Source organism: Echiichthys vipera, assembly GCF_963691815.1.
Source record: "Echiichthys vipera genome assembly, chromosome: 5".
Classification (NCBI taxonomy): domain Eukaryota; kingdom Metazoa; phylum Chordata; class Actinopteri; order Perciformes; family Trachinidae; genus Echiichthys; species Echiichthys vipera.
In genome coordinates this window covers 34306727-34334497 of record NC_139830.1, presented here as the reverse complement: position 1 = coordinate 34334497, position 27771 = coordinate 34306727, and the positions used below count along the sequence as shown (strand labels likewise).

General features: G+C 43.2%; 1 protein-coding gene across 2 annotated transcripts in view; it reads right to left on the bottom strand.

The window, feature by feature from the left end:
- ulk2 (unc-51 like autophagy activating kinase 2) overlaps positions 1-27771 on the bottom strand; it is a 66159-nt gene that overhangs the window by 14406 nt on the left and 23982 nt on the right. The window contains exons 5-26 of one of the 2 annotated variants that reach the window (XM_083914328.1): positions 25984-26020; positions 21731-21904; positions 21080-21153; positions 20843-20944; positions 20702-20760; positions 20042-20124; positions 19842-19892; positions 19651-19739; positions 19060-19228; positions 18266-18323; positions 10887-11036; positions 7232-7377; positions 7049-7129; positions 5168-5466; positions 4914-5092; positions 4212-4321; positions 3849-3986; positions 3469-3710; positions 3166-3344; positions 2911-3029; positions 2527-2684; positions 2278-2413 (exon numbers count right to left, since the gene is read on the bottom strand). In XM_083914328.1, the coding sequence (XP_083770454.1) occupies positions 2278-2413; positions 2527-2684; positions 2911-3029; positions 3166-3344; positions 3469-3710; positions 3849-3986; positions 4212-4321; positions 4914-5092; positions 5168-5466; positions 7049-7129; positions 7232-7377; positions 10887-11036; positions 18266-18323; positions 19060-19228; positions 19651-19739; positions 19842-19892; positions 20042-20124; positions 20702-20760; positions 20843-20944; positions 21080-21153; positions 21731-21904; positions 25984-26020 (2833 nt within the window). The remainder of the gene's footprint in view (positions 1-2277; positions 2414-2526; positions 2685-2910; positions 3030-3165; positions 3345-3468; positions 3711-3848; positions 3987-4211; positions 4322-4913; positions 5093-5167; positions 5467-7048; positions 7130-7231; positions 7378-10886; positions 11037-18265; positions 18324-19059; positions 19229-19650; positions 19740-19841; positions 19893-20041; positions 20125-20701; positions 20761-20842; positions 20945-21079; positions 21154-21730; positions 21905-25983; positions 26021-27771) is intronic. The other variant, XM_083914329.1, reaches the window with a different exon arrangement.

Below are 27771 nucleotides of genomic sequence, written 5' to 3'. Positions count from 1 at the left end.
TAGCTAGATGGGTTTCTTGTAATAAAAATATCTGCCTGAAATGTAATTTTATTAACCGCGTCTGCCGGGAGTTTGAGAGCAGACTGCATGAAGTCGCAAACAAGTGTGTCAGGGTTATCTGTCGTGTTTTCGGGGATTCCTGAGAAGATGAGGTTATCTCTCATGCTTCGGGTTTGGATGTCCAGGACAGTTTCTTTCAGGGTCTTGTTCTCTTTTTGTATTTTTGGATATCTGGGAGGTGAGTAGCTTGACAGTGATGTGTAATTGTGTGTGGTCTGTTTGAAGATCGGTTATTTGGCAATGTGCAAATTCAAGGCTGGATCTGAGGTCTTTTATTTCCTGGTGGAGCATGTTGAGAACGTCCAGTTTTTTTATTGATCTCTTTGGGATGACTTCCGCAAGGAAACAGAGTTTCCAGCAGTTTACAAAAAACACAAGGGAGGTATAAAAAAATACAGTACAAGATAACCAATAAACTAAACTAACCAATAGCTAAAAAAAATACAGAAAGTATAAAAAAAATGAAATATATACTGTATGAAGTAGATATCAAGAATCAAGGTAAAATAAAATTCATGGAAAATGAAATCAGATAAGTTAAATGTAGAGGAAATGTATAAGATAAAATATGTATGACTGTATATGCCAGAAATGAGCAGTAAGATTAAGTTATTGCACAAAAGAAGAAGATAAGTGTCCAGGTATGTAAGAGTAGATTATTAATTGCACAGTGAGTGGCTCCCACTCCTTCCCTTCTGTCCTCCTTATTTCCTCCTCCCCCCGAGTGAGGAGTTGTAGAGGATGAAGGCCTGAGGGACAAAGGAGTTCTTGAGCCTGTTGGTCCTACACTTGGGCAGGAGCAGCCTTCCACTGAACAGGCTCATCTGGTTGCTGATGATGGTGTGCAGGGGGTGGCTGGGATTGTCCATAATGTCCAGCAGTTTGTCCAGTGTCCTCCTCTCTGAGTCCAGTTTAATGCTGACCATAGAGCCGGCCCGCCTGATCAGTTTATCCAGTCCGGAGGTGTTCTTCTTGGATATGCTGCCTCCCCCCCTCCAGCACACCACAATGTAGAAGAGGACACTGGTGACCACAGACTGGTAAAACATCCAAAGCAGTTTGCTGCAGATGTTGAAGGACCGCAGTCTCCTCAAGAAGTACAACCTGCTTTGGGTCTTTCTGTACAGGTGGCAGGTGTGTGTTGTCCATTCCAGTTTATTATCCAGCCACAGCCCGAGGAGTCCAAAGCCTCCACCTCAGCTCCCTCTAGCTGGACTGGTCGCGGTCTTCGTCTGGACCTCCCAAAATCAATGACTGATTCGTCTTGGAGGTTTTGAGCTGTAGGTGGTTAATGTGGCAAAGTCCCCTACCAGACTCCGATACTCCTCCTCTCTGTCACCCCTGATACATCCCACAATGGCTGTGTCATCAGCGTACTTCTGTATGTGACACAGCTCCGAGTTGTAGCTGAAGTCCGAGGTGTACAGGGTGAAGAGAAGAGGGGCCAGCACTGTGCCCCGAGGGGCTCCAGTGACACCACAGTGTCAGACGTGGTGTCCTTCAGCCTGACATACTGTGGCCTGTCATTGAGGTAATCTCCGACCCAGCCCACCAGATAGGGGTCCACTCCCATCCTGTTCAGTTTGTCCTGAAGGGGGCTGGATGGTATTAAAGGCACCGGAGATGTCCAAGAAGAGAATCCTTGCTGTGCCGATTCTCTTATCTAGATGGGAGTGGTAGAGGATGGCATCCTCCACACCAACATCTGGCTGGTACGCCAACTGAAGGCGGTCCTGGACATGTTGTACCTGGGGTCTGAGGAGGCTGAGGAAGAACCGCTCCAACGTCTTCATCATGTTTGTTTGGATTGGAAGTGTGGTAAACCGGGCTGTTTCCATTGCAAGGCAGAAGTAGTAGTTGTCAATGTATTCCTTGAGGTCCTCCACTTTGATCGGGGTGCGGTATGTTCCTGTATAGTATTCCTTGATGATCATGAATTTATATTTTTTGTATGTTTTATTGTAAAAAGAAAAGAAAAAAAAAAACATTAAAACTTGTAGTCTGATGGGTCTGATCTAGCAGCCCGGCGCCGCCATGATAAATCTAAATCTCGTCTCAGCGGTCTTGCGATCTCAGCACATCTCATCCCTCTCCTTGTGATTGTAAAATTGCATTAAGCTGTTGGCATTCACATTTTCTAGTTTTGCTCATTTTGAAAATTCAAGAAAGGTGGAGTGGAACGATACACTTTTTTTTTCAGTTTAAGTTTGTACTCACACTTGACCACGTTCTCAATGTCAGTGGGGTCATGTAGGATCTTGGACAGGCCGTCCAGCAGCATAGCAGCCTTGCTGTAGCGGTAAGCTATATCTTCTGTCTGCTTGAACATCTCATCCAGAGCTGCTGACTGAACCTGACACACAGATACACACAACATTACATTGGTAATGTAGTAATGTTGACATTCTCTTTGTCTCTTCAGGCTGTGCAGATATTTTGTTTCTGTACTGTGTATGCAACACTCACCATCTCCACAGCTTGATTGTATATGAGCTTCTCTGCGGTGACGCTGTTGATTTCATCCACAAATCGCTGCTTATCAGAGAAGAAGTGGTTGAGTTTGTCAGTCAGCCGCCGGCAGAGGGAGAGGCAGCTTTTGTAACGCTCATTCAGACTCTTCACCACTGAGAAAAGACAGAGAGAGGGATTAGTATCTTTGCATGCACTTGTATTTGAAAGTTACATATTTTAAGTATGTAACAAGTAAATAGACACCAGTACGTTTTACACAACTACAGTCTGTTGATTAAGTGGGTGAACAGCAGATTTCCCCTCTTTTCTCACCTAGTATTTAGTTTAATACATTAGTCACAGGTCAAGTCAGGTAATGGGAAATTAAAATGTCCTTACCCTGTTTGACGGCAGTGGAAGGATTGAGTTTGGCTGATTTAATCTGAGCCTTGGCCAGATGGAGAGAGGAAGCCAGGAGCTGAGCTGCCTTCATGTAGAGCACCAACTGCTCCACCTGTCTGTAGGGGGCAGCACAACCATAGTATATAAAACACTGCAGTAACACCACTGAACAAAGAGCCGCTTCAGACTACATGATATTATTCGTTGAATGATATTGTCAGAGATTCAGGCGAGACTTTACTCATTCCTTACCCCCACTCCTTGCTGAGCTGGCCGATCTGGTCCACAACCACACTGTCCTGGGGAGGGTAGAGGGAGGCAGCTGACACTCCAAGCTCAGTCCCTCCAGCTCGCACTGCCGCCATCTCAAGGACGCAGTCAGTGAATGAAAGCATCATCCGTAGGTACATCAGGGTGTCTGTATGCTCACGCTGGACCAGACATTACAAAGGTTAAATGTAAAACACCAAAGAAGACATCAAGTGGTCTAATTGATCAATTTACTGTTATAAGTGATGAGAAGTAAACACCAAACATTTGACCTCACACCCATACCTCCATGAGGGTCTCTTCAGGCAGCTCAGGCGCTTCGAATGTGATGAATCCGTCCAAGCTGGGAGGGGAGGTCCCATAGGGAACATAGCGCAGGCTGCTGGGTGTCCCCTCAGGCCCGGGTACAATCTGCCCACCCCCAAAACTTCCTGGAGGAGAGGAACCCAAGGACATGCCTGGAGGAGATCCGACATAGACTCGACCGCTGGTGGAGCACAGGGAGCCACCCGAACTGTTGGAGCCAACTGAGAGAAGGATGGAGAGAGGACGATCAATACTATAGACAAATACCTTCACTAAGAACACCTTGCAGCCTCCCTGCGTATAACTGTTAATAACTTATTTGCTTGTATACTAGCTCTGCTCAGGGAGAGGGTCCTCACCTGAGGTGGTGCGTGGTCGTGTGCCCAGGTGGCTGCAGGTAGGAGGAGTGCTGCTGTTGGGAGGTGAGCCCACAGTGAAAAGGACAGTACGAGGACTCACTGACCCAACCTGAACCAGCCCGCTGGGACCTGCAGGGGCTTTGGGAAGAGGCCATTTAATTGTTTTCATTCTCTGTTATACACAGCCAAAAGTTACAGTTTAAATTAAGTTGAAGTGTAAATGAAGCTTCAAAATAGCATTAAGTAAACTGAATCAAGATTTTATATGGAAGAATACAGACAAGACGTTAGTAGTTCCATATATTGACTAAATGATTGAGGCAACCTGTGGTAAACGGTTCATTGTGTTGACAGCAGACATACCTGTGTCCATGGGTCGCTCTGTGTTCAAGCTGTCAGTGCTGCCCTGATAGGCCTGTCCACCCAGAGCGATCCTGATTGGCTGCTCAGACAGGCGTCCTGTACTAAAAGACCTGCAGGGAAACCACGTATAACGTCATCTCTACGTCAAACAGCACACACGGTAGTAGATAGATAGAGGGGGGTTGGAGTGGTGCACCAAGGCAATACCCTTTCCTCTAAAAGCATGCTAATATAAATCACATGAGTAAGATATCAAGGGTCTAAACATGATCAAACCTGGAAATTAATTAACATTTGTCTTCTACAAATGTCTTCATTCTTTGTTTGACCGAGAAATGCATTTTGGCAGAATAGAAATCCATCTGAAACTAAATTGATCCAGTGTAAAACTAAACTCCATTTAAACCCAGCAAAATAAATGAAGAAACAAATAAGTAAATAAAATGACATTTCCAGGAACTTGTGTCCAGTTCCAAGTGTCACATAAGATTTAATTTAGGTTAAAGGCCACACAATAAAGAATGCATGAAAAAAACATCATGTTCATCATATTAGCGATGTACCATAATGATTAGACCAGTTATCAATGTAACACAAACTAAAGTGGCAGCTGAAATGGGTGATAAAGAGAGTGTTGAAGACGGTTGATGTGGGCAAGCAAAGAGAACAGACCCATGACGTGTTTTTTTCAGTGAGTCTTACCTGCCAAAGGTCCTGCTGGCCTCAGGGGCAGCTGGGCGTCCGCTGAGGTATGGGCTGCAGTGGTGGGCACAGATATCCCGGGCATCTGCCAACGTCTTGGTGGCCATGGGGCCATTCGCCAGTGCCATCAAGTTACAGGAAGCCTGCGTTTTGGGGATCTTGAATGGTGCCGAAATCGTCTGAATAAAAAAATAAACAGGAAAACTGTAACAACGGATAATTCAGTATATTTGGTATTGATCATCTGCACTCACCTTCGTCGGTGAGCCAATGATGGTCGGCAGAGGGGACTTCTGCAACCAGTCGGACGTGCGGGGGGAGGAGCCCAGGAGCTTGGTGGGGGAGGAGCCCAGGAGCTTGGTGGGAGAGGAGCCGAGGTTGGCTGGTCGGCCGAGCTGAGGGGAATGAGTGCAGGAGGAGGAGGAGGAGGAGGAAGGCGGAACAGGGTCTGATAACTGCTTGTGGAGTTTCTGCCTGGTCTGGTAGACCTCGGTCAGGGTCGGGGCACTCTGGAGCCGAGCCCCCAGGAGCTGAGAGGATGGGACGGGGGAACCTAAAGAAAGTAGAGGGGCTGGATTAGAGTTCAATTCAAGTTAATAGTACCTGGCAGGCCCCTCTCTCATTCAGAAGGATTTTCAGCCAGATCTTGAGGAATCTTGGTCTGCAACGTTGACAACGCCTCTTGGAAATCAGACGAATATGCATTTGTGAGGACAAAGTGCTGTCTGGCTGATGCGTCATTTCACGCAGTACGCTGTAGCTTCTCTGTTTTAATCAAATGGTCACCATGACATCAAACCTCTGGACACAAAACAGTGAAGAAGTTGTAAGACATTGGTACTGTTAATGTAACAGCAGAGTCAGATACTTTTAAATAGACTTTGACTCATGGTGACCCATGCATTGTCAATAATAAAGCCATGGCATACAGGAGAGAATCAAAACAACTATATTTCTAACTGCAGTAATTGCATTGCATTTTAAATGCCTGTGCATATCATATTTTATGATGTGGAATACTGCCTTTTCGGCAAAGGGCTGTATGAATTTGTGTCATGTCCTTCAATTTGCTTACCTACATCAGTATGGTACATCATACTCACTTTGAAATGGTTATTTATGGGTTCTTTAATGCTATAATTATTTGCTAAATGTATGCTCCATTTGACTTAAGTGCTAACTTATTAACATTGTCGGGGGAAACTCATTGACAGGGGAAATTCGATTTTTTCACTCTATTATTGTTATTCATGTTACACACACACAGGCCCGAAATACACACACATGCACAGACAGGACCTATATACATGCAATTAATGGTGAGAGCGAGGGGGCCAGTGACCAGCGCCCCGTGCAGTTGGGGATTCGGTGCCTTGCTCAACAGCTATGGACTGAGCTACTGCCGCCCCAGTATCTAAGGGCGCACTCACACTGTCCTTCCGCACCGCGCCCCGGGCTTTAGGGTACTTGTCCCCCCTCCCTCTCCCCCCGTGCCCCAGGCCCGTTTGTACTCACACTGCCTGGGCCTCGCACAAATGCTTCTCACTGTCCATACGTCATCACGCCGTAACACGTCACACGCATTGATTGACGTCATCGCGTCTCTTTGTTTACAAATCTTTCCATAGACCTCAGGGTTTTTGTGCGTCTTGTCCGACTGTTTTTGAATATTTTCATCCGACCAAATCTGCAGTAAATACTCACCTCCGCATCACACCAACGTGAACCTTTTGCCGCCATTGTTGTTGTTGTTAAATGTCCGCGCATGGTCCGTCCTTCTAATTTCTATGTCCGAACAGGCGCACATAAATTAAGTCCGAACCGCCGTAGGCATCGTGCTCGTGCTCGTACACGTGCGCGCGTTCGTGCTCGTACATGTGCAAACACGCTCTACAAAAGCCCACCTCTCTCAGGCGGGCCGTGGACGGCCCGCTGTCCGCAGTTATGCGCGGAGCGGGTGCACGCACACTGCTCAAACGCACTAGGCTTTAGCTGAAAAACCGGTTTTGGCCCGGTGCGGAAGGACAGTGTGAGTGCGCCCTAAGTCTAAGTGAACAAGTTGGCCCAGTTAGATGTGTGTTAGCCAGGTGACCAGGATATGTAGAGGAGAGGTAGAGTGTTGCCTGTAAACTGACCACCTGAGGAGCTGCGGCTGCGAGGCTCGTGGTTCTGCAGGTGACAGCAGCAGTGACCCAGCTGCTCAGGGATGATGCCAACTGCAAACACATTATAACCCATTATTTTACTGTGGCTTCTGGACAAGGAAGGTATTATTAAAAAGCTGATGTGCTTGGAGACATGTCTGGGCATGTCCTTACCGAGAGGTGAAGGGGAGTAGGGCCGCGAGCTGCCAATGGAGAGACGCCTGCCTACTGTCTGGAGGATGTCTGCAGAGCTGGGGGACGCCGAGCCCACCTTGGGAAACCCCATAGGACTAGTGTTTGAGCGCCTCACTGTGCCAGACCTAGAAAACACAAACACATATCACAAAACACATTGAGAATGTTGATAGACTATCCCAAGTGCAAGTAAAAATCTTTCAGTTTTTAGATCCACGAGGGGAATGCTTTGTCTGCTACCCTTTCTCAGATTACTTTTTTCTTTTCCCTTTGGCTCATTTCAACCAGTTTTGCAAGATAGAAATAAATAATAATTTGGCTGCTGAGGGCGCACTCATACTGTCGTTCTGTCCCGGGCCAAAACCGTTTTTTCAGCTAAAGACTAGTACGTTTATGCAGTGTGAGTGCACCCGTTCCGCCCACGGCCCGCTTGAAAGAGGTGGGCTTTAGCGGAGCCGTTTGCACATGTACGAGCACGAGCGTGCGCACGTGTACGAGCACCAGCCCTATGGCGGTAGCGTTATGTGCGCCTGTTCGGACATAGAAAATAGAAGGACGGACCATGCGCGGACATTTAACAACAACAACACTGGCGGTGAAAGGTTCACGTTGACGTGATGCGGAGGTGGAGTGTTTACTGCAGATTTGGTCGGATGAAAATATTAAAAAACAGTCGACAAGACGCACAAAAACTCCGAGGTCTACGGAAAGATTTGTAAACAAAGCCACACACACGCGATCAATGCGTGTGACGTGCTACGGCATGATGACATATGGACAGCAAGAAGCATTGGCCGAGGCCCTGGCAGTGTGAGGCACGGGGGGCGCGGGGGGAGAGGCAGGGGGGACAAGTACCCTAAAGCCCGGGTCGCGGTGCGGAAGGACAGTGTGAGTGCGCCCTCAATCCCAAATCAAATGCCCTGGATACAACTGCAGAGGGTACAAATTAGGAGCCCTTATGTTAACATTCAGTGTTTCTCAACAAAACACATTGTATATATCCAAACAAATGTGGTAAAGGCATTTCCTCCTGCAAAAAATACTTGCAAAGGCCATTTTTAAAATATATTACATTCATTGTTTACATGCATGTTTGAAAGCTAGTGGTTCTCCCTTTGTTGGGACATTGACATGTTTGCACCGTGTTTCTGCCACCAACTCTCAATCATCTGAAACCAGCAGCGGGAATGTATATAATGTTGCTCACGTAATCATGTCCCTGCAATGTACAGAGAAAAAAAAGGCTCCACAGTATTACTGAAAACTCATTAGGGCACTTTTGTCCCTTACAGATAAAAATTTGTAGTTTACATTGAAAATACATTGAACAGTGGCTATTTGAAAATTCTTAAAATAAATGATTATTATAATTAATCATCTGAAACAATAGATAGTTTAAACTACACTCTTTTGCTTTATAATATAAAGGAGCACCTGCCATCACATACGTCTGGTAAATCATGCTGGATTTGTTATATTTGGAAAATATAGACATTACACCAAGGCCAAACGTTGTTAGTAATCTCGCTCTAAATGCTACGTATTAGTAAAAGCTCAACACAAAATACCACACTTCACAGTATCTCAGGGCTCTCAAGTTTTGAAAACAGGCAAGAGTGACATTCTCCCCTCAACGGAGGATGGCGGGTGCTTTCCTCTGCAATCAGAGATGCTGTTCTGCAAACCTCTCTATCAGAGCTTAATATAGGAAACTCAGATCCTTTTTTGAGTATAAAACTCATAATAGATGTATAAGGCAATTATTACAAAGATGCACAATTAGTAAACCTGCTTCTATATCTTTTGGAGTAATTAGTATTTTGATATAGAATGTGAAAAAACATGGTTACAGGAATTTTTTTCTCAAATAAGGTGCAAGAGTTGTCAATGAAATGATTGCACAGAGGTTATCCTCTTAATTCTGTTATTGTACGATATCTGTTAAATGTTGATCTTCTGTGCTCCTTTTCTCACATCACAGATTCATCATCTTTTTTGGGAATGCTCCTTTAGTCAAACACCGTGGCATGAAATTTCCCAGACAGAAAGTAAGGTATACGACTCAAACTCAAAATGGATTTTATTTTTTGGGGTATTTTTGAAAACATATTTCCTATCAATAAGTTGTATGACACTAAAGTACTGCATCAACTGCAAAGCTGTGAAAACCAAAGACTGGGTCTGTCCGACGTTCCTGCCTGTTATAGGGAAGGTTTTTGTTGCCACCGTACTCTACGGGGGAATTGTTGGGTTTATGTAAATTATAAATAAGTCATAGAGTGTGGTCTATACCTAGTCTGTAAAGTGTCCTGAGATAATTTTTGTTATGATTTGGCACTATAAATAAAATAAAAATGCAGCTACTGTGCTGCAGCTTATTATAAAATGTTTTTCTGCGTGAGAAATACAATGTGTGGTGGGAGTGCGTGATAAAGACTGAAATGCGTGACTGTAATGCTCAATGTGTGACACTTGAGAGCCCTGGTATCTGGTTTAACCCTCAAGAGAAAATAACAATGCTAACATATTAAGGCCTCTAAGGTCACACTCACACTGTCCATCCGTACCGTGCCCAAACAGGTTTTACGGGTAAAGCCTAGTTCGTTTGACCAGTGTGAGTGCAACCGTACCGCGCCTAGCTTCGGCCCACTTGCCGGCCAAAGACCGTTTGGGAGAGGTGGGCTTTTGTAAAGCACATTTGCACATGTACGAGCACGAGCGTGCGCACGTGTACGAGCACGAGGCGTACGGCGGCTCTGACGTCATTTTATGTGCGCCTGTTCGGACATAGAAAGAAAAAAAAAGACGGACCATGCGCGGACATTTTAAACAATGGCGACGAAAGGTTCACGTTGGTGTGATGCGGAGGTGGAGTGTTTACTGCAGATTTGGTTGGATGAAAATATTTAAAAACAGTCGGAAAGATTTGTAAACAAAGCGTCGCGTCGCAATTACATCAATCAATGCTTGTGAGGTGTTACAGCATGATGACGTATAGACAGGCAAGAAGCATTCGCGCGAGTCCCAGGTAGTGTGAGTACAAACGGGCCTGGCCCGCGGGGGGAGAGGGAGGGCAAGTACCCTAAAGCACGGGGCACGGTACGAACAGACAGTGTGAGTACGCCCTAATAGGTCAAAGGGACAGAGTGTCAGAGCTCTAATCCTCCCTGAACAGACTAACAAGATAGGGTGGAGAGAGAGTGCAACAGCCAACCCAATAAAACGTTTAAATACTTAACATATTGCAACAAAACAGCCGATTAAAGCCTACAGTACCCATAGAGCTCACATAGTCAAACAACAGACTGTAAATAATCTTCCTGTGGAACAAGTTGCCACCCTTCCCTTTTTTCTTCCTCCCATCTGCTTTGTCTTCACATAAAACCACCAACGAACCCTCCCAGCAACAGGTTGGGAGACTACAAACTCAAGCAGGCACTTGACGTTTCTGATGTAACTTTATGGCTGATGAAATAACAGCCGGGGTTTTCATTACCTGGCCACTAAGTTCACTCCCAAATGATGAGTAAAACATTATTCACAGATTGATATCAACAAACAGGTGCCTTTTCCAGGTTTTTCATTACAAATGCACTAAAGCTTCACCCTCAGACTGGGCAGAGGGGGCTCTTACCTGGGGGAGCTGTACAGTGTCGTCGACGGGCTGCTTGAGAGGTTCTGCTTGATGCGCTGGTAGTTGCGGATCTGGGTGGGAACGGGGATAGGTGTGGTCTCAGCCCGTGGGGACACCATGGGGGTCTGTCCCGGGGCAGGCTGCGGCTGCCTGGAGGGGAAGTACGGAGAGACGAAGCCGGTTAGCCAGTCCACTCGAGTCTGCTGTTGCTTCCACAACTGCAAATCTTCAGGGGTGTCAACACCCATAATTACTCTAATATTCAAAAGGATACTGCATGTGTAATAAGTAGAACAACTCTAACATGTAGGGAATGTTTCTACAGCCTCATCTTCTTGGTGCGGAGGCAGATTGAGGAACTTAAGTTGAGCCTGGCTGAACATGAGGGCAGTCAGTTAGTGAAAAAAAGGGGGCAGGGCTTCCATGTAAACACAAAGGAAGCCCCAATCAGCTTCAAGCTCATTCAGCTGGGGGGAGAACTAGAGACGGGGCTAGACGCAGGGGCTGGCCAACAGCACGTGAGTCATGTGTTCAGCAGACACAGGAGGGGAAGTACAAAGAGCGACATCTCATTTGCATTCTTTTGTTATTCCAGAAAAGACAAAATGTTCTTGAACATTGAGTCATGACCGTGTCACCTACAGAGGGCCTTTGCTTACATATGGAATGCAAAAAAAAAGGAGTGAAGAAAATGCTGGTTAGAGAGCAGCACCAGTTGGAAACCAGTATTATATAATGACGTGCAGCCAGGGATGGTCTATCAAGCAGAGAGCAGGACACGTGAGGCTAGTCCAGACAAAGAACCAGAGAGAAGTTGCTTTGTTGGATTTCTGCAATTCTGATATATAAACCTGACCACGCGCTGTCCTTCTCCACACACTTCATACTGATCGAGAAGACATTTGATACAGTAACCTTTGATGGAGGCTTTCTATATTTTCCAGGTTGCTAAAAGCTTTATTGATCCCAGCTGAGGCTTAATATGGAGAGCAATGTTGTGTGCTGTTGTGAAAGAGAATTTGTGAGTCAGTGAACAGCTGCATTTTAAAAGAGAACAGAGTGGAAAGAGGAGAGGCAGATGACTCTCCTTTTTCCACACTGTTCTGACCTGGTTTTTACCAAGCAGCCCAGGGCAGGGGGCTTAGATCAAACGAGTCCAGCCTTTTACTTTGTAATGATTTGTCACTTCTGTTTCTCCTCATTCATCTCCCCCCTCTCTTCTAATCTATTGCTTTATTTACAATGATCATCACTCTCCTGATACCCTGCTCTTCTCTCAATCCCCTCACCCTGTGGTCATCTCCCTATTCTTCCTCAACTTCAATCAATTTAGGACACACAGGGCACGGAAGATAAACGAGGATGTGATTCAGGAGCTCTTTCAGAGTGTGGCTGGTGTTACTAAATTGCAAGCGACAATTCCTGTAATGAAGAAAAATTGGTTCCTCCTGTGTCAATGGTTAACTAATTTCTGTAAGAAGTAAAGAGTTATTGCTATGAAGAAAGCTGTTAAAAGGACAGCAGAGGGAAGGAGTAAAAATGGCTGCATGAGTGGTTAGAGCAGGATGGGACAAAACAGCAACAAAGGCAAAACGGAGTGAGTGCGATGAAAAAGAGAAGAGAAGAGTTTGGCTTGAGGCTATGTGCACGTGCAAACAGAACAGCAGGGTGCCAGAAGTGTGAAGAAGTGTCTGATTGCAGGTTATTTAAGAGCAAGAACAAAAAGCGACAGATAATAGAATAGAATAGAAATACATTTTGTACAGTACAGTTTTGGACAGTTTGTTCAGCGTTCTCTTCACCACGGACTCAAAAGAATGGTGATTCTGTTCAGACCACTCTACAAAGTTGTCTACCAGTGTCCTGTACTCACCCCCCTACACACCCGACAACAGTTGAGTCATCAGAAAACTTCTGTGGGTGACATTACTGAGTGTTGTACTGAAAGTCAGTGGTGTATAAGGTGAAGAGGAAGGGAGAAAGCACAGTTCACTGTGGAGCTCCTGTATCACTGACCACCACGTCAGACAGGACTATGCCCAGACGGACAAACTGTGGCCTGCCCGTCAAGTAGTCAGTAATCCAGGAGATCATCGAGTCGTCAACACCCACCACCCGCAGCTTCTCACCCATGAGCAGAGGCTGAATGGTGGTGCTTGCTCAGGCGGCACATATTAAAAATTGGAATTGCTACAGAGAAGATTAGCATGGCCCCTGCGAAAGAATGGTGTTCAAAGAATCCTCACAGTGCCTCCCCTACTATCCAGATGCATATGGGCTCGTTGCAGCAGGTACATGACAGCGTCATCGACTCCTAAATGGGGCTGATAGGCAAACTGCAGAGGGTCCAGAAACGTCCTCACCTGTGGCCTCAGCTGGGCCAAGATCAGTCTCTCCAGGACCTTCATCACATGAGATGTCAGGCCAACTGGTCTGTAGTCTGCCGGGTCAGATGGCCTTGACTTCTTGGGGACTGGGACCAAGCAAGAGGTCTTCCACGGCAACAGGACTTTCTCCCGACTCAGGCTCAGGTTGTACAGATGTCAAAGTACAGGTGACAGCTGGCTGACGCAGGTCTTCATGATCCTGGGTGAGATACCATCAGGTCCTACAGCCTTTCGCTGATGTAGTCTTTCCAGCTGCCTCTTTACCTGGCCTGTAGTCACCGTTGGGCGGGGGTTGGTGCAAATGGAGAGGTGTTGTACAGGAGAATGCTGGGGGAGGGTCGAGCCGTTTGGGACAGTGTGAGTGTGTGGGGGGTTGGGGGTGTCGAAGGGACAGCAGGTGGTGAGCTAAACCTGTTGAAAAACTGGTTATACTGGTTAGCTGTATCCAGGCCTCCAGATGTCTGCCTGTCTTTCCCCTTCATCCCTGTGATGTGCTTCATTCCTGCCCACACATCCCTCACACTGTTCTGTTGGAGTTTGGCCTCCAACATGTTGACTTTTTGGGAAGTCAACATGCTGATGGAAATTATTTCAGGTGTTGTTTAATGAGGCATGATTAAAATCACCTGTAACAGCCATGAAAGCATCCGGATGTTCAGTCTGCAGTTTTGCGGTGGCAGAGCTGATAACTTCACAGGCCATCGCTGCATCAGCTGACAGGGGGATGTAGACAGCGATAACAATGGCGGAAGTGAACTCCCTTGGCAAAGGTAATACGGACGCATTCCCACAGCCAGCAGTTCAATATCCGGGGTACAGAGATGTTCCTTCACACAGACATGTCAGGGATTGCGCCACCTCTCACTCACATAAAGTGCAAGCCCACCACCCTTCTTCTTCAAACTTTTGGAACAATCCCTGTCTCCACGTACCAAACAGTAACCGGGAACCTCGACACTGCAGTCCGGGATGTGCGAGTGCAGCCAAGTTTCCCTGAAGCAAAATAAGCTACACTCACGGTACTCCCTCTAGGTCTTCACCAGTGCTGAAAGTTCGTCCATCTTATTCCCCAAAGACCTCGCGTTTCCCATTCTAATCACTGGGACCGCTGGCTTATGTCTTCTTTTCTCCCCCCGTTTGTTTCCAGCCCTGCAGCCCCAGCGTCTCCCCCATAACTCCTGTGGGTCCACAGGTCTGTCTCTAGGGAGCAGCAGAGGCTTACACAGCGCAATCAGCTGTTCACACGTGTAAACAATGCCCCCACTACTACCAGCAAGGTTCTCTGTTATAAAAAGTAAAAAAAGTAACAGAAGAATGCGGAGAACAGTAACAAAACTTAGGCCAGCCATTGTCTCAACGTTTATGTACAGAATGTGATTAATTTGACAAAACAAACGAAAAGACTGAACCAACAAATAATAAAGTAAAAAAAACAAAACAAAACAAAAACACTTAAATTAGGAACATACAATAGTCTACACAATTTAGAAACAAAGCTGTACATGCAACAGGGATGACATAGAACAAGTAAGAGTTTTTAAACTTTATCTTACGTTATCTACTTTTGTTACACGTTATACGGGTACTTGTTTTTTTTTTTGTATTGTGACCGTGCCTGACGTGGGTTGTTGGGAGGGATAGCGGAATTCATGTTGGGGTTTTTCTGTTTTTGTCTGTGGTTTTCTTTTCTTTTTTTCTACCTTAAAGCAGATGTACTGTACATGTCTTTTACCTGTTTACCCGTCTGTGTTCTGGTCTGCAAAATCAATTTTAAAAAATTGAAGAAAAAAAAATGAACAGGATTTCAAGCGTCATTCAATGATGTTCTTATAACAATGAATCTATCTATTAAAAAGTATTGTGTGTATCAAAGCCCGATATATCTATTTTTCTGTGCCACAGAGCTCCATTTTTGTCCAAAAACTATTAAAAGCACATCAGTGATGCACACATCTACACTACATGTTCCTTCGTTAATCCATGATGAAAACATACTGTAGATTATTTTGAGTCAATCCCATATACACCATTCTACTCACTAAAGCAGCAAATGAATGTTATTCCACTGCTGAAAACAGTCCTGGACAAAAGCACTAAAACTAAACTATGTACTGCAGGCGTCTTGTTTTAAGGCTGAATGCCATAGAGTAAGGAAGTCACAATGTATTAAGAGATGCAGGTCTCTGCTGATGTGGTGGTGCCTGCTGACGTGGTCTTGTGTGACGCTTCCTGCTGATATTATCACTATTAGTCATATAAACTATTATTAGTCTTAAAAATTATAAAATTTGTAGCCATAAAAACACCATCAGTGGTGTGTCTTGCTGTATTGTAGCTGCTGTTGCCACTACTCATCATTGGTCATGTTTGCCACCATAATTATTATCATTTTCATATTCTATCACCATAGCTGTGCTTGTTTCTACTATTCTACTGCATTAACTGCCATAACATATGAGTCATATTCACATTACCATAGATATTATTATAGTTACTGTTACTCTTTGGTTGCTTGCATCTCTCGAAGCGTGTCTGTCTCTCTGTCTTTGTGTCTGTCTTTGTCTCTCTCTGTCCATCTGTCTGTCTATTCTCTCTTTCTCTCTCCTTTTCTTCCTCCCCAACCGGTCAAGACAGATGTCCGTCCTCCATAGAGTTGGGTCTGTCCGACGTTCCTGCCTGTTATAGGGAAGGTTTTCGTTGCCACCGTACTCAATGGAGGAATTGTCGGGTCTATGTAAATCATAAATAAGTCAGAGTGTGGTCTGTACCTACTCTGTAAAGTGTCCTGAGATAACTTTTGTTATGATTCGTTGCTGTAGAGCAGGGGTGTCAAACTTCAATTCACAGTGGGCCAAATTCAAAAACTGGGACAAAGTCGCGGGCCAAACTCAATATCTACTAAAAAAAAAAAAAAAAGACTGCAAATGTGCATGTTTTCCCTTCTCTCCAGATGTGTAACGTTGAACCTTTTCAGTGCAGGTCCTTGTACTTGTCGTGGTGTTTCTTCTGTTTGATTCTTTGGTTACAGCCACGGTGGCTCTGCATACGAGACAAACAGCTCTTTACCTTCATAAACAGATAATCTCCCTCCCACTGGTGCTGAAACCTCCTGTTTTTTGGGGAGGGGTGGATTAAGTTTGTCTGCAGAGACTGCTAGCATGGATGCTCATGTTTGTTAACAGAAAAGTAATGTGTATGTGCTTTATACTCGCGGGCCAGTTCTCATAGAACCATGATATGATCTTGGGGGCCAAATATAATTACACCGCGGGCCAGATTTGGCCCACGGGCCGGAGTTTGACACCCCTGCTGTAGAGCAAGGCACCGAACCCCAACTGCTCGGGGCGCCAATCCATTTGGCAGCCCCCTCGCTCAGACATCTCTCCATTAATTGCATTTATATAGGTCCTGTTTGTGCATGTGTGTGTATTTCAGGCTTGTGTGTGTGTCTAACTTGAATAATATAATAACAGAGAGAAAACATTGAATTTCCCCTTGCGGGATTAATAAAGGAATTCCTCTTCAATATATGGAATAACAGCATCCTTGTTAAGGAATAGAGCAAAAGGAGTTTCAGTGAGCAGAATGTATGTATTGTATGTCAAGACAGATGGCCGTCCTCCACAGAGCTGGGTCTGTCTGACGTTCCTGCCTGTATTAAGGAAGGTTTTCGTTGTTGGGTCTATGTTTATCATAGAGTGTGGTCTTTACCTAGTCTGTAAAGTGTCCTGAGATAACTTCTGTTATGATTTGGCACTATAAATAAAATTGAATTGAATTGAATTGAATTCTGTTTTAGTTTGATCTAAAAACTGAATTGAAGACAAACAAATAAGAGGATTAAGAAACAAAGAATCACTGATTAAATATACTGTAGTTAGTTAAAGTCCAAAAGTGTTAAAAGGGTAGAAAATTGAACAGTAAGGAATAACTGCTGGACATGAGTTGGTACTGTCTATGGAGTATGGTTAGTACATCATACAAACTGCATTCAAACCTGAAGATAAAGAGGTCAGTAAAGGCTGTCAGGTGGAGAGCAGAATGTGGTTGAAGCTCAGTAATTACACTCACAGTCTGTTATTGCAGACAAATTTGGTGAGCGTGCGATTCTATTCTTATTCCACAGCCCTCGGTGGTTCAGGTGCTTTTCTTAGCGCAGTGCCACCTTTTTGATTGGCTCCACATCTGATTCATAACTCGCTCATCATGCAGATTAGGACGTGGGCAGAATTATTCACCTATGACGACAGGACAGTGTGTGTGTCTGGTGTAAATCTGAGAGGAGGGTGTTTTGCTGGTGGTCAGAGAGACAGAAATAGAAAAGGAGGCCTCGCAAACATAAAAACCCCCGAAGAATAGATGATTACACACATACACATTAACTCAAGGCTGTCTGTGAAATGGATTCTGACTCACAGTGTCACTTCACACTTTCATTGGATAGTCAGTCTATTTTTTACTCTGCCTCTTGTCAACATCTAGTTCAAACTGTGTGTGATTGGTTGGTGATGCTGTATAGGACCAAATAATCAGCTTTTTTTGTTAATCGCAGCAAGTCGACAACAAAACACATAACCAACCGCCCCAAAAAAACATCACAATGTTCTTTTTCATACAAATAGTGTAGATCGTGTTGGTGGGCAGGGGTTACCTTGGAGTACTAGGAGTACGCCCCATTTCCAGTCTATATGCTAAGCTAAGCTAACCAGCTAACTCTCAGCAAGACATTTTACAAAATGTCAAACTACACCTGTAATTCTATTTTGCCTCCCACAGCGTTACTGCTCATTGAATCAGCCTTTCATCAGAGTTTTAATTCTTCTTTCTAGAACTTTTTATAGCTTGTAACTTTTTTAACTTGTTTATAGCTTTTCAGAAGGGGTTCATTATGAGTCATGCTGTTTGTCAAGTACTTTATGGTAGATAACACCGGTGTTTTCAGAATGTTTTTATTTATGTATGATGATGATACTGTAGCATCGTCCTACTCACCCTCCACACATGAGGAACTCACTGGACGGCCTACGACCCACTCCCATTGGCTGGTCATCTGTGGGGGGAACAAGAACGGGAGAAAATAATGATTTTTATGGAGAAGCATAAGCATTCTCTCAGACACACACAGTAAAGTCCAACATGAAACACAAACTGTGACTAATTAATGTCATGATACTGTTCACATCTATGGCACCTGTTGTGAAAATCTGGATATCTGGATCCGCCATATTGTTCACTCCTCCAGGTAATGTTACTATATTTTCCATCTGCATTCTTCTCTGTGTTTTTCAAATCAAGTACCTCCTCAGCCTCAGCATAAAGCAGTGGAGCTGATGTTACCACAGTACGCTAATCAGTTATGAACCCACAGTTATGAATAATGGGAATGTTAGCAAGAGCTGAATGAACTTTAGCTGTGCTAAGGTTGGAAATAACGGTACAGATGCTAAGCAGTGTAACATTTACTGCTGTGGATGCCACATTAGGCAGTGATACCAGTAGGTCCTGTTACTGTACTGTACTACTGTAGTGAAGCAATGTCTTCATACAGAAACCTACATAAGGACAGCATCTTTAGAAGGGCTTGGAAAAAACGCATTTTGATGCTAAAACATACTTACAAACTTATTTTGATCAAAATGTGATTTTTTGGATTTTAATACATAAGGAACACTACTGGGAAGCATATTGGAGTTGATCTCCCTTTTAAATAATCAGCTAAGTTACACCTGAGCTTATTTTGGGGACATAAAACATTGAGTATGTACAGTATGTGTGTTAACACTTACAGCTGTCAGTAGAGATGTGAGGCACCAGGACAAAGTCGTCAGTGTCACAGGACGAGTTCTTACTGCTGGTGCTTCCTGCAGACTCTTTGGACAACTGCAGGAAGTTAGGCGGACCGAGCGGAGGGGAAGACAGACCATCTTCTGCTAGTGTCTGCATGTCTGGGAGGGACTGTGTGTGTGTGCGTGTGTGTGTGTACGTATGAGAGAGAGAGAGAGGATTAAGTTCTAGTGTGCCTCCTGAATGATGCAATTAAGGCTTCCAGGCGGGGCAGTGCTGACTGTCAAACTAATGTAATCACTTTGTTACAGAGAACACTGACATCGTGGGAAATTAACTTGCCCTGCATTCCCAGTGCTGCAATGAGATGAGATGTTCAAAGAGGTTGTTATAACTAGCAGTGTACTTATTAGTAGCAGTAGCTGCAACACTTAAATTAGCTGTAGCTATATGATTCATATGTCCAAAGCACATGTACAACAGGAGAAAACGCAGTTGTTGGTCCATACATTTCATTAAATATAGCTGTGTTTTGTCACAGTGCAAGTGTAATCCCCTTTGAATAAGGTTTTATAAAGTAATATCAAACTCACAGGAGGGGAGTTGTAGCGGATGCATGGGGAGCTGCCACAGGAACTGTCCGTTGCTGCGTTGGAGGCACTGGGGACCGGCACCGGACACGCTGTGGGGTATAAATACATGATTAATCATGTTTTTGAGTTGGATGATGTGAAAGTGTACTGCAGCAAGTTATCTTGATTGGGAATGTGACCTTTGATCTTACATTTTTTAATGTTGGAGGACGGCTCCAGGAAAGGATGGCTGAAAAATGTGTCTGCAGAGTGAGGGGTTGGAGGGACAGAGGAGATCAGAAAAGTTTTCAACAAGCATCAAGACAGATCTCAGGATAGGTAAAAAAATCAAACTTGAACAATACAGTCATCATCCCGTGTTTAAAGGCCTTCCTATTATGTTACCACTAACCAAAGTCCATCCTGTCTTTCTGATTCCTCTGCAGCAGACCAAGCAGAAGTTCACCAAGATGTTGAGATGTCTCCCTTGGGATGCTGGGTAATGAGAGCATGGGCACATTAATACCTTGATTTGTGTAGGGAAACTATAGATTGTGCAAAACAACAATCTCACAAGTTTACCGCAAGTCACAACAGGTGGATTGAGTGAAGTTTTGGTGGCAATCTGTGTCAGGTTGTAGGACATCAATTTTGAGCCATGTCAGATGATGCTATGAATGCCTGGTGAATTGTAGTCCTATAGTGTAAATCAGCCATGTTAGTGGCCTTTGATCTAAATGCTAACCTCGTGTTAATATGCATATTGTCATACTCCAGCCCTGGAGTCTAGCAGCACAAGTTAACATTGTGGGATAAGGGAATAAAATGCTGTGGGATGTTGGCACCAAGTCCTGGATGCAGCAAAAAGTCAGAGAGGGATTATGGTTCATTCTGAGGGGAACATGGCTGTGTGCCAAATTAAAGAAACAATTCATTTAAAAGATAAGAGATAAAATATATATTATTTACTTTTGCAGGTGAACATTTTTGTTTGTTCACCTGCAAAAGTCTGGGTAAATCCCACACTGTAAAAGAAGATTTAAAGCAAAACTCAAGAGGTATTGGGGCTTACATAGGTTGTAGATTTTTGTTCTTCTCATAGAACATCCTCAGGTCTTGAGGACTATTGGCCTGAAAATATTAATAAAACAATTAGATGCACAAACACACAGACATCTACAAACACATTTAGTCTTTTGTGCACCATATTAACCTGGAATGGTGGTTTTCCGACCAGACACTGGTAAATAACTGTCCCTATGCTCCACAGGTCGGCCTTGGCATCATAGTTCTGGGACATGATGACCTCTGGGGCCTGAGGGAGGAAAGGCCACATGAGCAGAGAGTTATCTAACATACTGCTGAGAAAGCTGATAGGTCATTTTAAAATAAATGACCTCAGCTGAAATTCTAGACACACACAAAACATAATACAGTGAAAGACACTAACCATGTACATGGGTGACCCACATAGTGTGGCTGCCATCATGTTGCTCTGGAGGTACCGTGCGAAGCCAAAGTCAGCTGCACAACAGAAGCATGGAACAAAGCAGACAGTACACATGTGTTATTATTACTACTAACACGGACCACTATTGTTGGACTCCTGGAAGACAAACACTGGGAACAGTAACACGTCCATAAAATTGTGTTCAGTGTTGACAGAAATATTTGGTGCGATAGCATAGTAGCTATTTGTTTAATAGTCACACAGACAGACAGAAAATGTCTGGAAAATAAAATTGTATCTTCTATACCCAGTGCACTTTTGTCTTTGATTATACATCTGAATAAAAGTATTTCAATGTACAAGTCATATTATTTGGCTGCTGAATTCAACAGTTGGGCCAACTAAAGGCAACATGACTTATAAGAAGCTGTTTAAGAATTCTATTATAACTATGTTGTAACTATAATAAGATTTAAGATTCAACTGATCTATTGATGGTTTTTATTATTGTATTATTTAACATAGTTATGGCTTGCAATTGATCAACATTCAAGAAGTCACTAGAAGACAAGATATATAAGCATTTTGATATTAAATCTAGTTGTTAAGTATTTAATCCCATAAAGGACTTTTTCCATCTAAAGCTGTCACCTATTTTGATGCGGATGCCACTGATGTTGGACTTCTTGCGACCCATGTACGACAGCAGGATGTTCTGTGGTTTCAGGTCACGGTGGATGATTCCTTTGCTGTTGAGGATGCGCATGGCAGCAGCAATCTGCTGGAGGAAAACCCTCAGAGTGTCTTCTCTCAGTGTCCCCTTAGCTAAAGAAGACGAGAGATAAAGAAATAACAATAACTAAATGTAAACAAGGATCAACAAGGAAAATGCACAAGGCACCTTAAAGAAAATGTGTTCATTTTCCTGGATAACTGGCTTAAAAGGAGAGTTCTCCCAAACTCTTTTCATATTTTTTTTATCGAGTCTTGATAGTTTTGGTGTGAGTTGCCCAGGATTGGAGATAGACTGTAGAGATGTCAGCCCTCTCTCCTATATAATGGAACTAGATGGAACTTGCTTATGGTGCTCAAATTTGCAAAAAAATAAAATTAAAAAAAATTGTAAACTTGACAGCAACATGTCTTTCCAGCAATCATGACCCTGACTATCCAGACACGTTGTGAGCAGTTTCACGTAGGAACTATTTTTCTTCTGCCGAACTACACTCGTCAATCGTATTACTGCACAGAAGGGAGTGTACCCATTGACGAGAGGCTCATGCTTGTGACAGTGTGTGATATAAACATTAATGGCATCCTCTACGGCTGAGCTGTATTGAAAACATGCCCTAAACAACACTACACAAATCTTATCAGCCTGACGTGATTAAAGCATATTATGGTAATAATCCAGAGGTAAACGGAGTAAATTAAGGCAGTGAAGGTCCTTTTGCCTGTTTGTAGTGAAATAAGTCTAATCCAATGGGAGACTAAGAGGATTCCTCTCTCTCTTTCTCTCTCTCATCCGCTCTTTTCCTCCCTGTCTCTCTCTATCAGGCTATTGTAATTACAGTGTGGACATAGATCAAACCAGTAAGCATATCAACAATCTAGGATTTGGGGGCGTGCTGCTCTATGCCTACTACAGAGGTCCAACTTCTAACATGGAAAAGTTGTTAAGTAATAGAATCATTCACTAGTGAGACCCTTATATATTGGAAGATGGTTGTTACCTGTGCATTGTTCACAGACTTGCTGAAACACATAAGTGAACATAGAACCCCTCCACTGATGAGAGCGCAGTCACAAAATTCAAGAATGGCAGCCATTTGGATACAGTTGGGTGTCCAGAGCTCAGAAACACTCAAACAACAATACAGGTCTATATTACACAACCACCTGCGTTGCTCAATCAGAGACTCCTGGACCACCATGTCACTCATGAGTCTGGCCGTGAACCATTCTGTAAACTACCAATGTGGACATGTGGGGTGGGTACATTATGCAAAAGTACAGTGATAAGCGCGCTGTTCCAGCAGCACAATCAGTGTTTTTATGGAACACAGGTGTAAACACCTGGTTATCTAACAGATGTATTGGCAAACTGCCATTCATTAAGAGGGATTTGAGATTCCAGAAGCTGACCTGATTCCAACTATGAAACAATTCACAGCAGCTATAATAACACATGAGTGTTCAGTGAGTTTTTTACTCTGTTTGAACAGCTATGTCAAAGTTGGTGAGTTCATCATATTGAAGCTCAAATGCTGTAAGAGGAGATTGGCTAACAGATACCCTGCAGTGAGAATTGTTCAGTTTACGATCCAAATGAAGGGTGTACAATAACAAACAAGGGCATTTTGACAGTGAATGTTTAGCCACTGTATGTGGAATAGCTATTGTACATCAATTTTAAAGATTTGAAGAAAAATCCATTTTCTAGACTTACTCCTGAAGCTTTCACCAAATGTGATGAGCTGAAAAATGAAATCTAGCAAGTGGCCCTTGATTTTCTCGTCAAATTCTGTTTCCAAGGTCAAGAATGAACCTCCAAGCTTAATTATTATGATAATTAAAGTGAAACGTATTGGTATTTATTAGGGGTGGAACGATTCACAAAATCCACTGTTCGGTTCATATCACGGTTTTCGGGTCACAGATTTTCGGTTCGGTTCGGTTGTTTTTTCTATTTCTTTTAGATTTAAAAAATACCATGTATACCTATTAATTAGATTATTTTTTTAAAAAGTTATTCTTAAGGACATGTCATGCAATCATGCAAAAACTGAAATAATGAGGTAGCTTGTTAGGGATTAATAATCTTAAATTAAAGTGAAGTGAGATTTTGAAACAGTAGGAGAGACATTGCTGCATTTACGCATTTATATATTTATTTGGCAAAAAGGTAAACAATTGTTTGCCTTCTAGGTAAGAATATAATCACTTATACATTATCAAATCTTTTAAAAAATGAAGAAAATAGTTTTCTTTCACTAAAATGCGCACAAACAGCAATCACTGAACTAACTGAAATAGGCTACATCAGGGCGATTCAAGTAATTTGAGGGGCCGGAAAAATATAAGCATCACATTAATGCCAAGAGGATTCAGAAACCCACGAAGAAGAGCTTAGCGGGAGCGTGTGTAGCGTTGTGGCCGCGCGCCTACAGGGCGCACATGGAGCAAGTCTCCCAGCGCGCCGGGATTTGACGGGGTAGCGCTGAGACGTAGTGCTGAGATACAAGAAAGGACAATGGTCAGGAAGGCTTACGCAACGTTGCACCTCATAAACCTATCGGTACACACGTGTACCGAACCGTGACAAGCGTACTGAACGGGACAAATTTTAAAAAAAAAACGTTCCACCCCTAGTATTTATCAATACCAACAGGCAGTGATGTGTTGCCTAGATGGCATCTTATCATTAAATTACATGTACAAATTAAAGCCAGACCAATTTATTGGTTGGCCTGTATTTATCAGCCGAAATTTACCCAGTTAAGACATCTCAGTATCGGCGTATACGTTTACCGATATGCACCAATAAGAAAACTTTTAATATAAAAAAAGATATAATGCAGACAACAATGCTTGGGGTGATTTAGAAATGATGTCATATAGCTATTTATTTATTTATTCTTTATTTAAATGGTCAGCAAGTGACTGATACTGAGCATACAGTACTATTTAGCCATTTGTTTTAGTTATATTTATTGTTTATTTTTTCTGTTAGTTTCTAGAATTTGTTGACAATTTATTACATTGTCTGTATAATGTTAAATATTCTTTAATAAAGTAATTTGTTTAAGAAAGCAACCAATCATAACAGTTAACAGTCTGCATTAGAAAGGTTTACTTTCATTCCAGCTCAAAAGTTCCCTATATCAGTAATCAGTGAATTTTACCCCTTAAAATTGGTAACAGCCTCAAAAATCCCATATTGGTCGGGCCCTAATACAACCAATCTGTAAACAGCAAGTATTTAAGTTATTATGGTAGAGAAACAACTTTTTTTAGCAACTTTTCTTTAATCAGTGTTTTGTTTAATGTCTTTCATAAAGGACTGCTTACAAGTGTCTATGGAAGAGACACTTTTATTTTGTTTGAATGTGTTTATCTCCAAGAATTACAAGAGACATGTATTCAATAAGTCTGTTTTTTATGTGCGCTGCAAACATAAGCATGCAACTTAACATTCTGGTTTTCTCAGTTGCAACTTTAGACCAAAGCTGTCAGAGTGAGAGAGCCTCCACCCATGATGTCACTGGCAACATGAAGATGGCTTCATCCCAGTGGTAATGCAAAACTAGTGGTTGAAACAGTAATTGGGTCTTCACTAGGGCCAAGTTTGTCTTTTATTTGTTTTCTGCTCCTTATTTGTAATGTTTTGTAATTGGAGGTTCCAAACTATGTAAGAGAGAATTTCCAAACATCACTTTCACTGTTTATTATGTATCATTTCAGCTTAAGATGGCTTGTTGTTCTGTGAACAGAAATGCTGACATTTGTTATGAACTATCACAGATGCATACACACTGTGCTACACATTGGCATACAGAAGGAAGACTTTGCGCACACACACACACACACACACACACACACACACACACACACACACACACACACACACACACACACACACACACACACACACACACACACACACACACACACACACACACACACACACACACACACACACACACACACACACACACACACACACACACACACACACACACACACACACACACACACACACACACACACACACACACACACACACACACACACACACACACACACACACACACACACACATTCCTCCTCTGCAGCATTAGTAACTTTGTTTTGATCAACAATAACCTGTGTGTGTGTAGCAAACAGATCGGTGTAATGCTTACCTTGCAGATAGTCGGCAAGATCACCTCCATTGCAGTACTGTGTGTCGGGAGACAAACAATCACTATCAGCAGTAATTAAATTCAGCTGGAAAAATGTTTTTTTGTTTGAATCCTAGGTAAGTTGATGGCAGGCTCATCAGGTACTCTGCTGAAAACTGTAGCATTATCTATGCTGACAACCTCTGCCATAGGGCAGTTAGTTCCTTAGGGCGCACTCACACTGTCCATCCGTACTGTGTCCCAGCACGTTTCACGGCTAAAGTCTATTTCGTTTGACCAGTGTGAGTGCAACCGTACCGCGCCTAGGCGCAGTAGGCTTTCCGGCCACGGACCGTATGGGAGAGGTGGGCTTTTGTAAAGCACGTTTGCACATGTACGAGCACGAGCGTGCGCACGTGTACGAGCACAGGCACGAGCACAGGCACGAGGCCTACGGCGGTTGTGACGTCATTTCATGTGCGCCTGTTCGGACATAGAAAAAAGAAGGACGGACCATGCCAAGTGTGAGTGCGCCCTTAGTGCTCCTCCTAAATCTGTCCTCTTGTCCAAATATGTCAACTTCTGGTTTTAAAATGCCGATGGCTAAATGGCAATCTTGGCTTCGAAGCAGTAGTCCAACAGATGGGAGATGTCACAGTGGCGTCGTCCTTTTTTTAACGTTTTTTTTTTTTACAATCTATGCTCTCTGCACAAAAATGTATTTCATTAAACACAAAAATAGTAATAATCATGTTATATAAGTTTTATATGGGTTCTCAAATGTTTCTGATGCAAAAATTACGTTTTACCTAAATGTAAAAGAAATACACAAATATCTGTATTTAACAGTATTTGCAGGGTTCTTCAAAAACATATTTGGAAGTTGTTATATACAGACTGTGGAACCAACAATCAGACCAAAGAGAGGTTTGCAGTTAGCCATCTATCATGTTGCCATGCAGCTTGACTCGCTTACAGTTTAACATGCAAGATATCCGTTGCCCAATTAAAACTCTGCTTACTACTGTATGTTGGAATAATACTGCCCTAAATGTTCAAAGAAAAACATCTTCCTTCGCTTCAAACATGGTTCCAACGCATTAATATGTTTATCCTCCCAACTGAGTGTTCACTGCTTCACTTTCATCTGATACTTCAATGTTTGAGTAAGACAAGCTTTACCCTGCTAAGCAAAACATGAGCATCAACTTTGATTTAGCTAAACTGAGCTTAACAGTGCAGCAAGGGCATGACCCTCTCAATCATCCATCAACATTTTGATAGAAATTTAAAATGTGACCATGAAAAATCATTTATTTCAAACAACCAACTGCCCATCTTTTCTTTCACCTGTCAGCTTTGAACAACATAAAAACAGTGTGATGTAAATGTAAACTAGTCCTATTTGAGGTTAACCAAACACACAAGATGCCAAAAGATTATTGATGGAGCACACTGTTGAGGCGTAGAGCTGTCTAAACATAGATCAAAACAAGATTTTGAGCAAAGACTTTCGGGGAATAAGATTCCTAGAAAACAGGGGGGTGTATTTTCAGTGAGTAACTTTAGGTGCATGCAGTCATAGTTTGTTTTCTGCCCAGCAGCCAGTTGAGTGTTGCGAAATGAGCAGAGAAAGTTGTGGAGGTTGCAGAGGGGGAGGCTGTCAGCAAGCAGAGACATTTCAGACACAATGTGAAAGAAAACAAGAAAGAGAGAAGACTGGCAGTGAGAAGACTGGCAGGGAAGGCGTAGACACATGTTGACAGCCAGTGTTGGGGTTAAGCATTACATAATTCATGCCGTCACTTA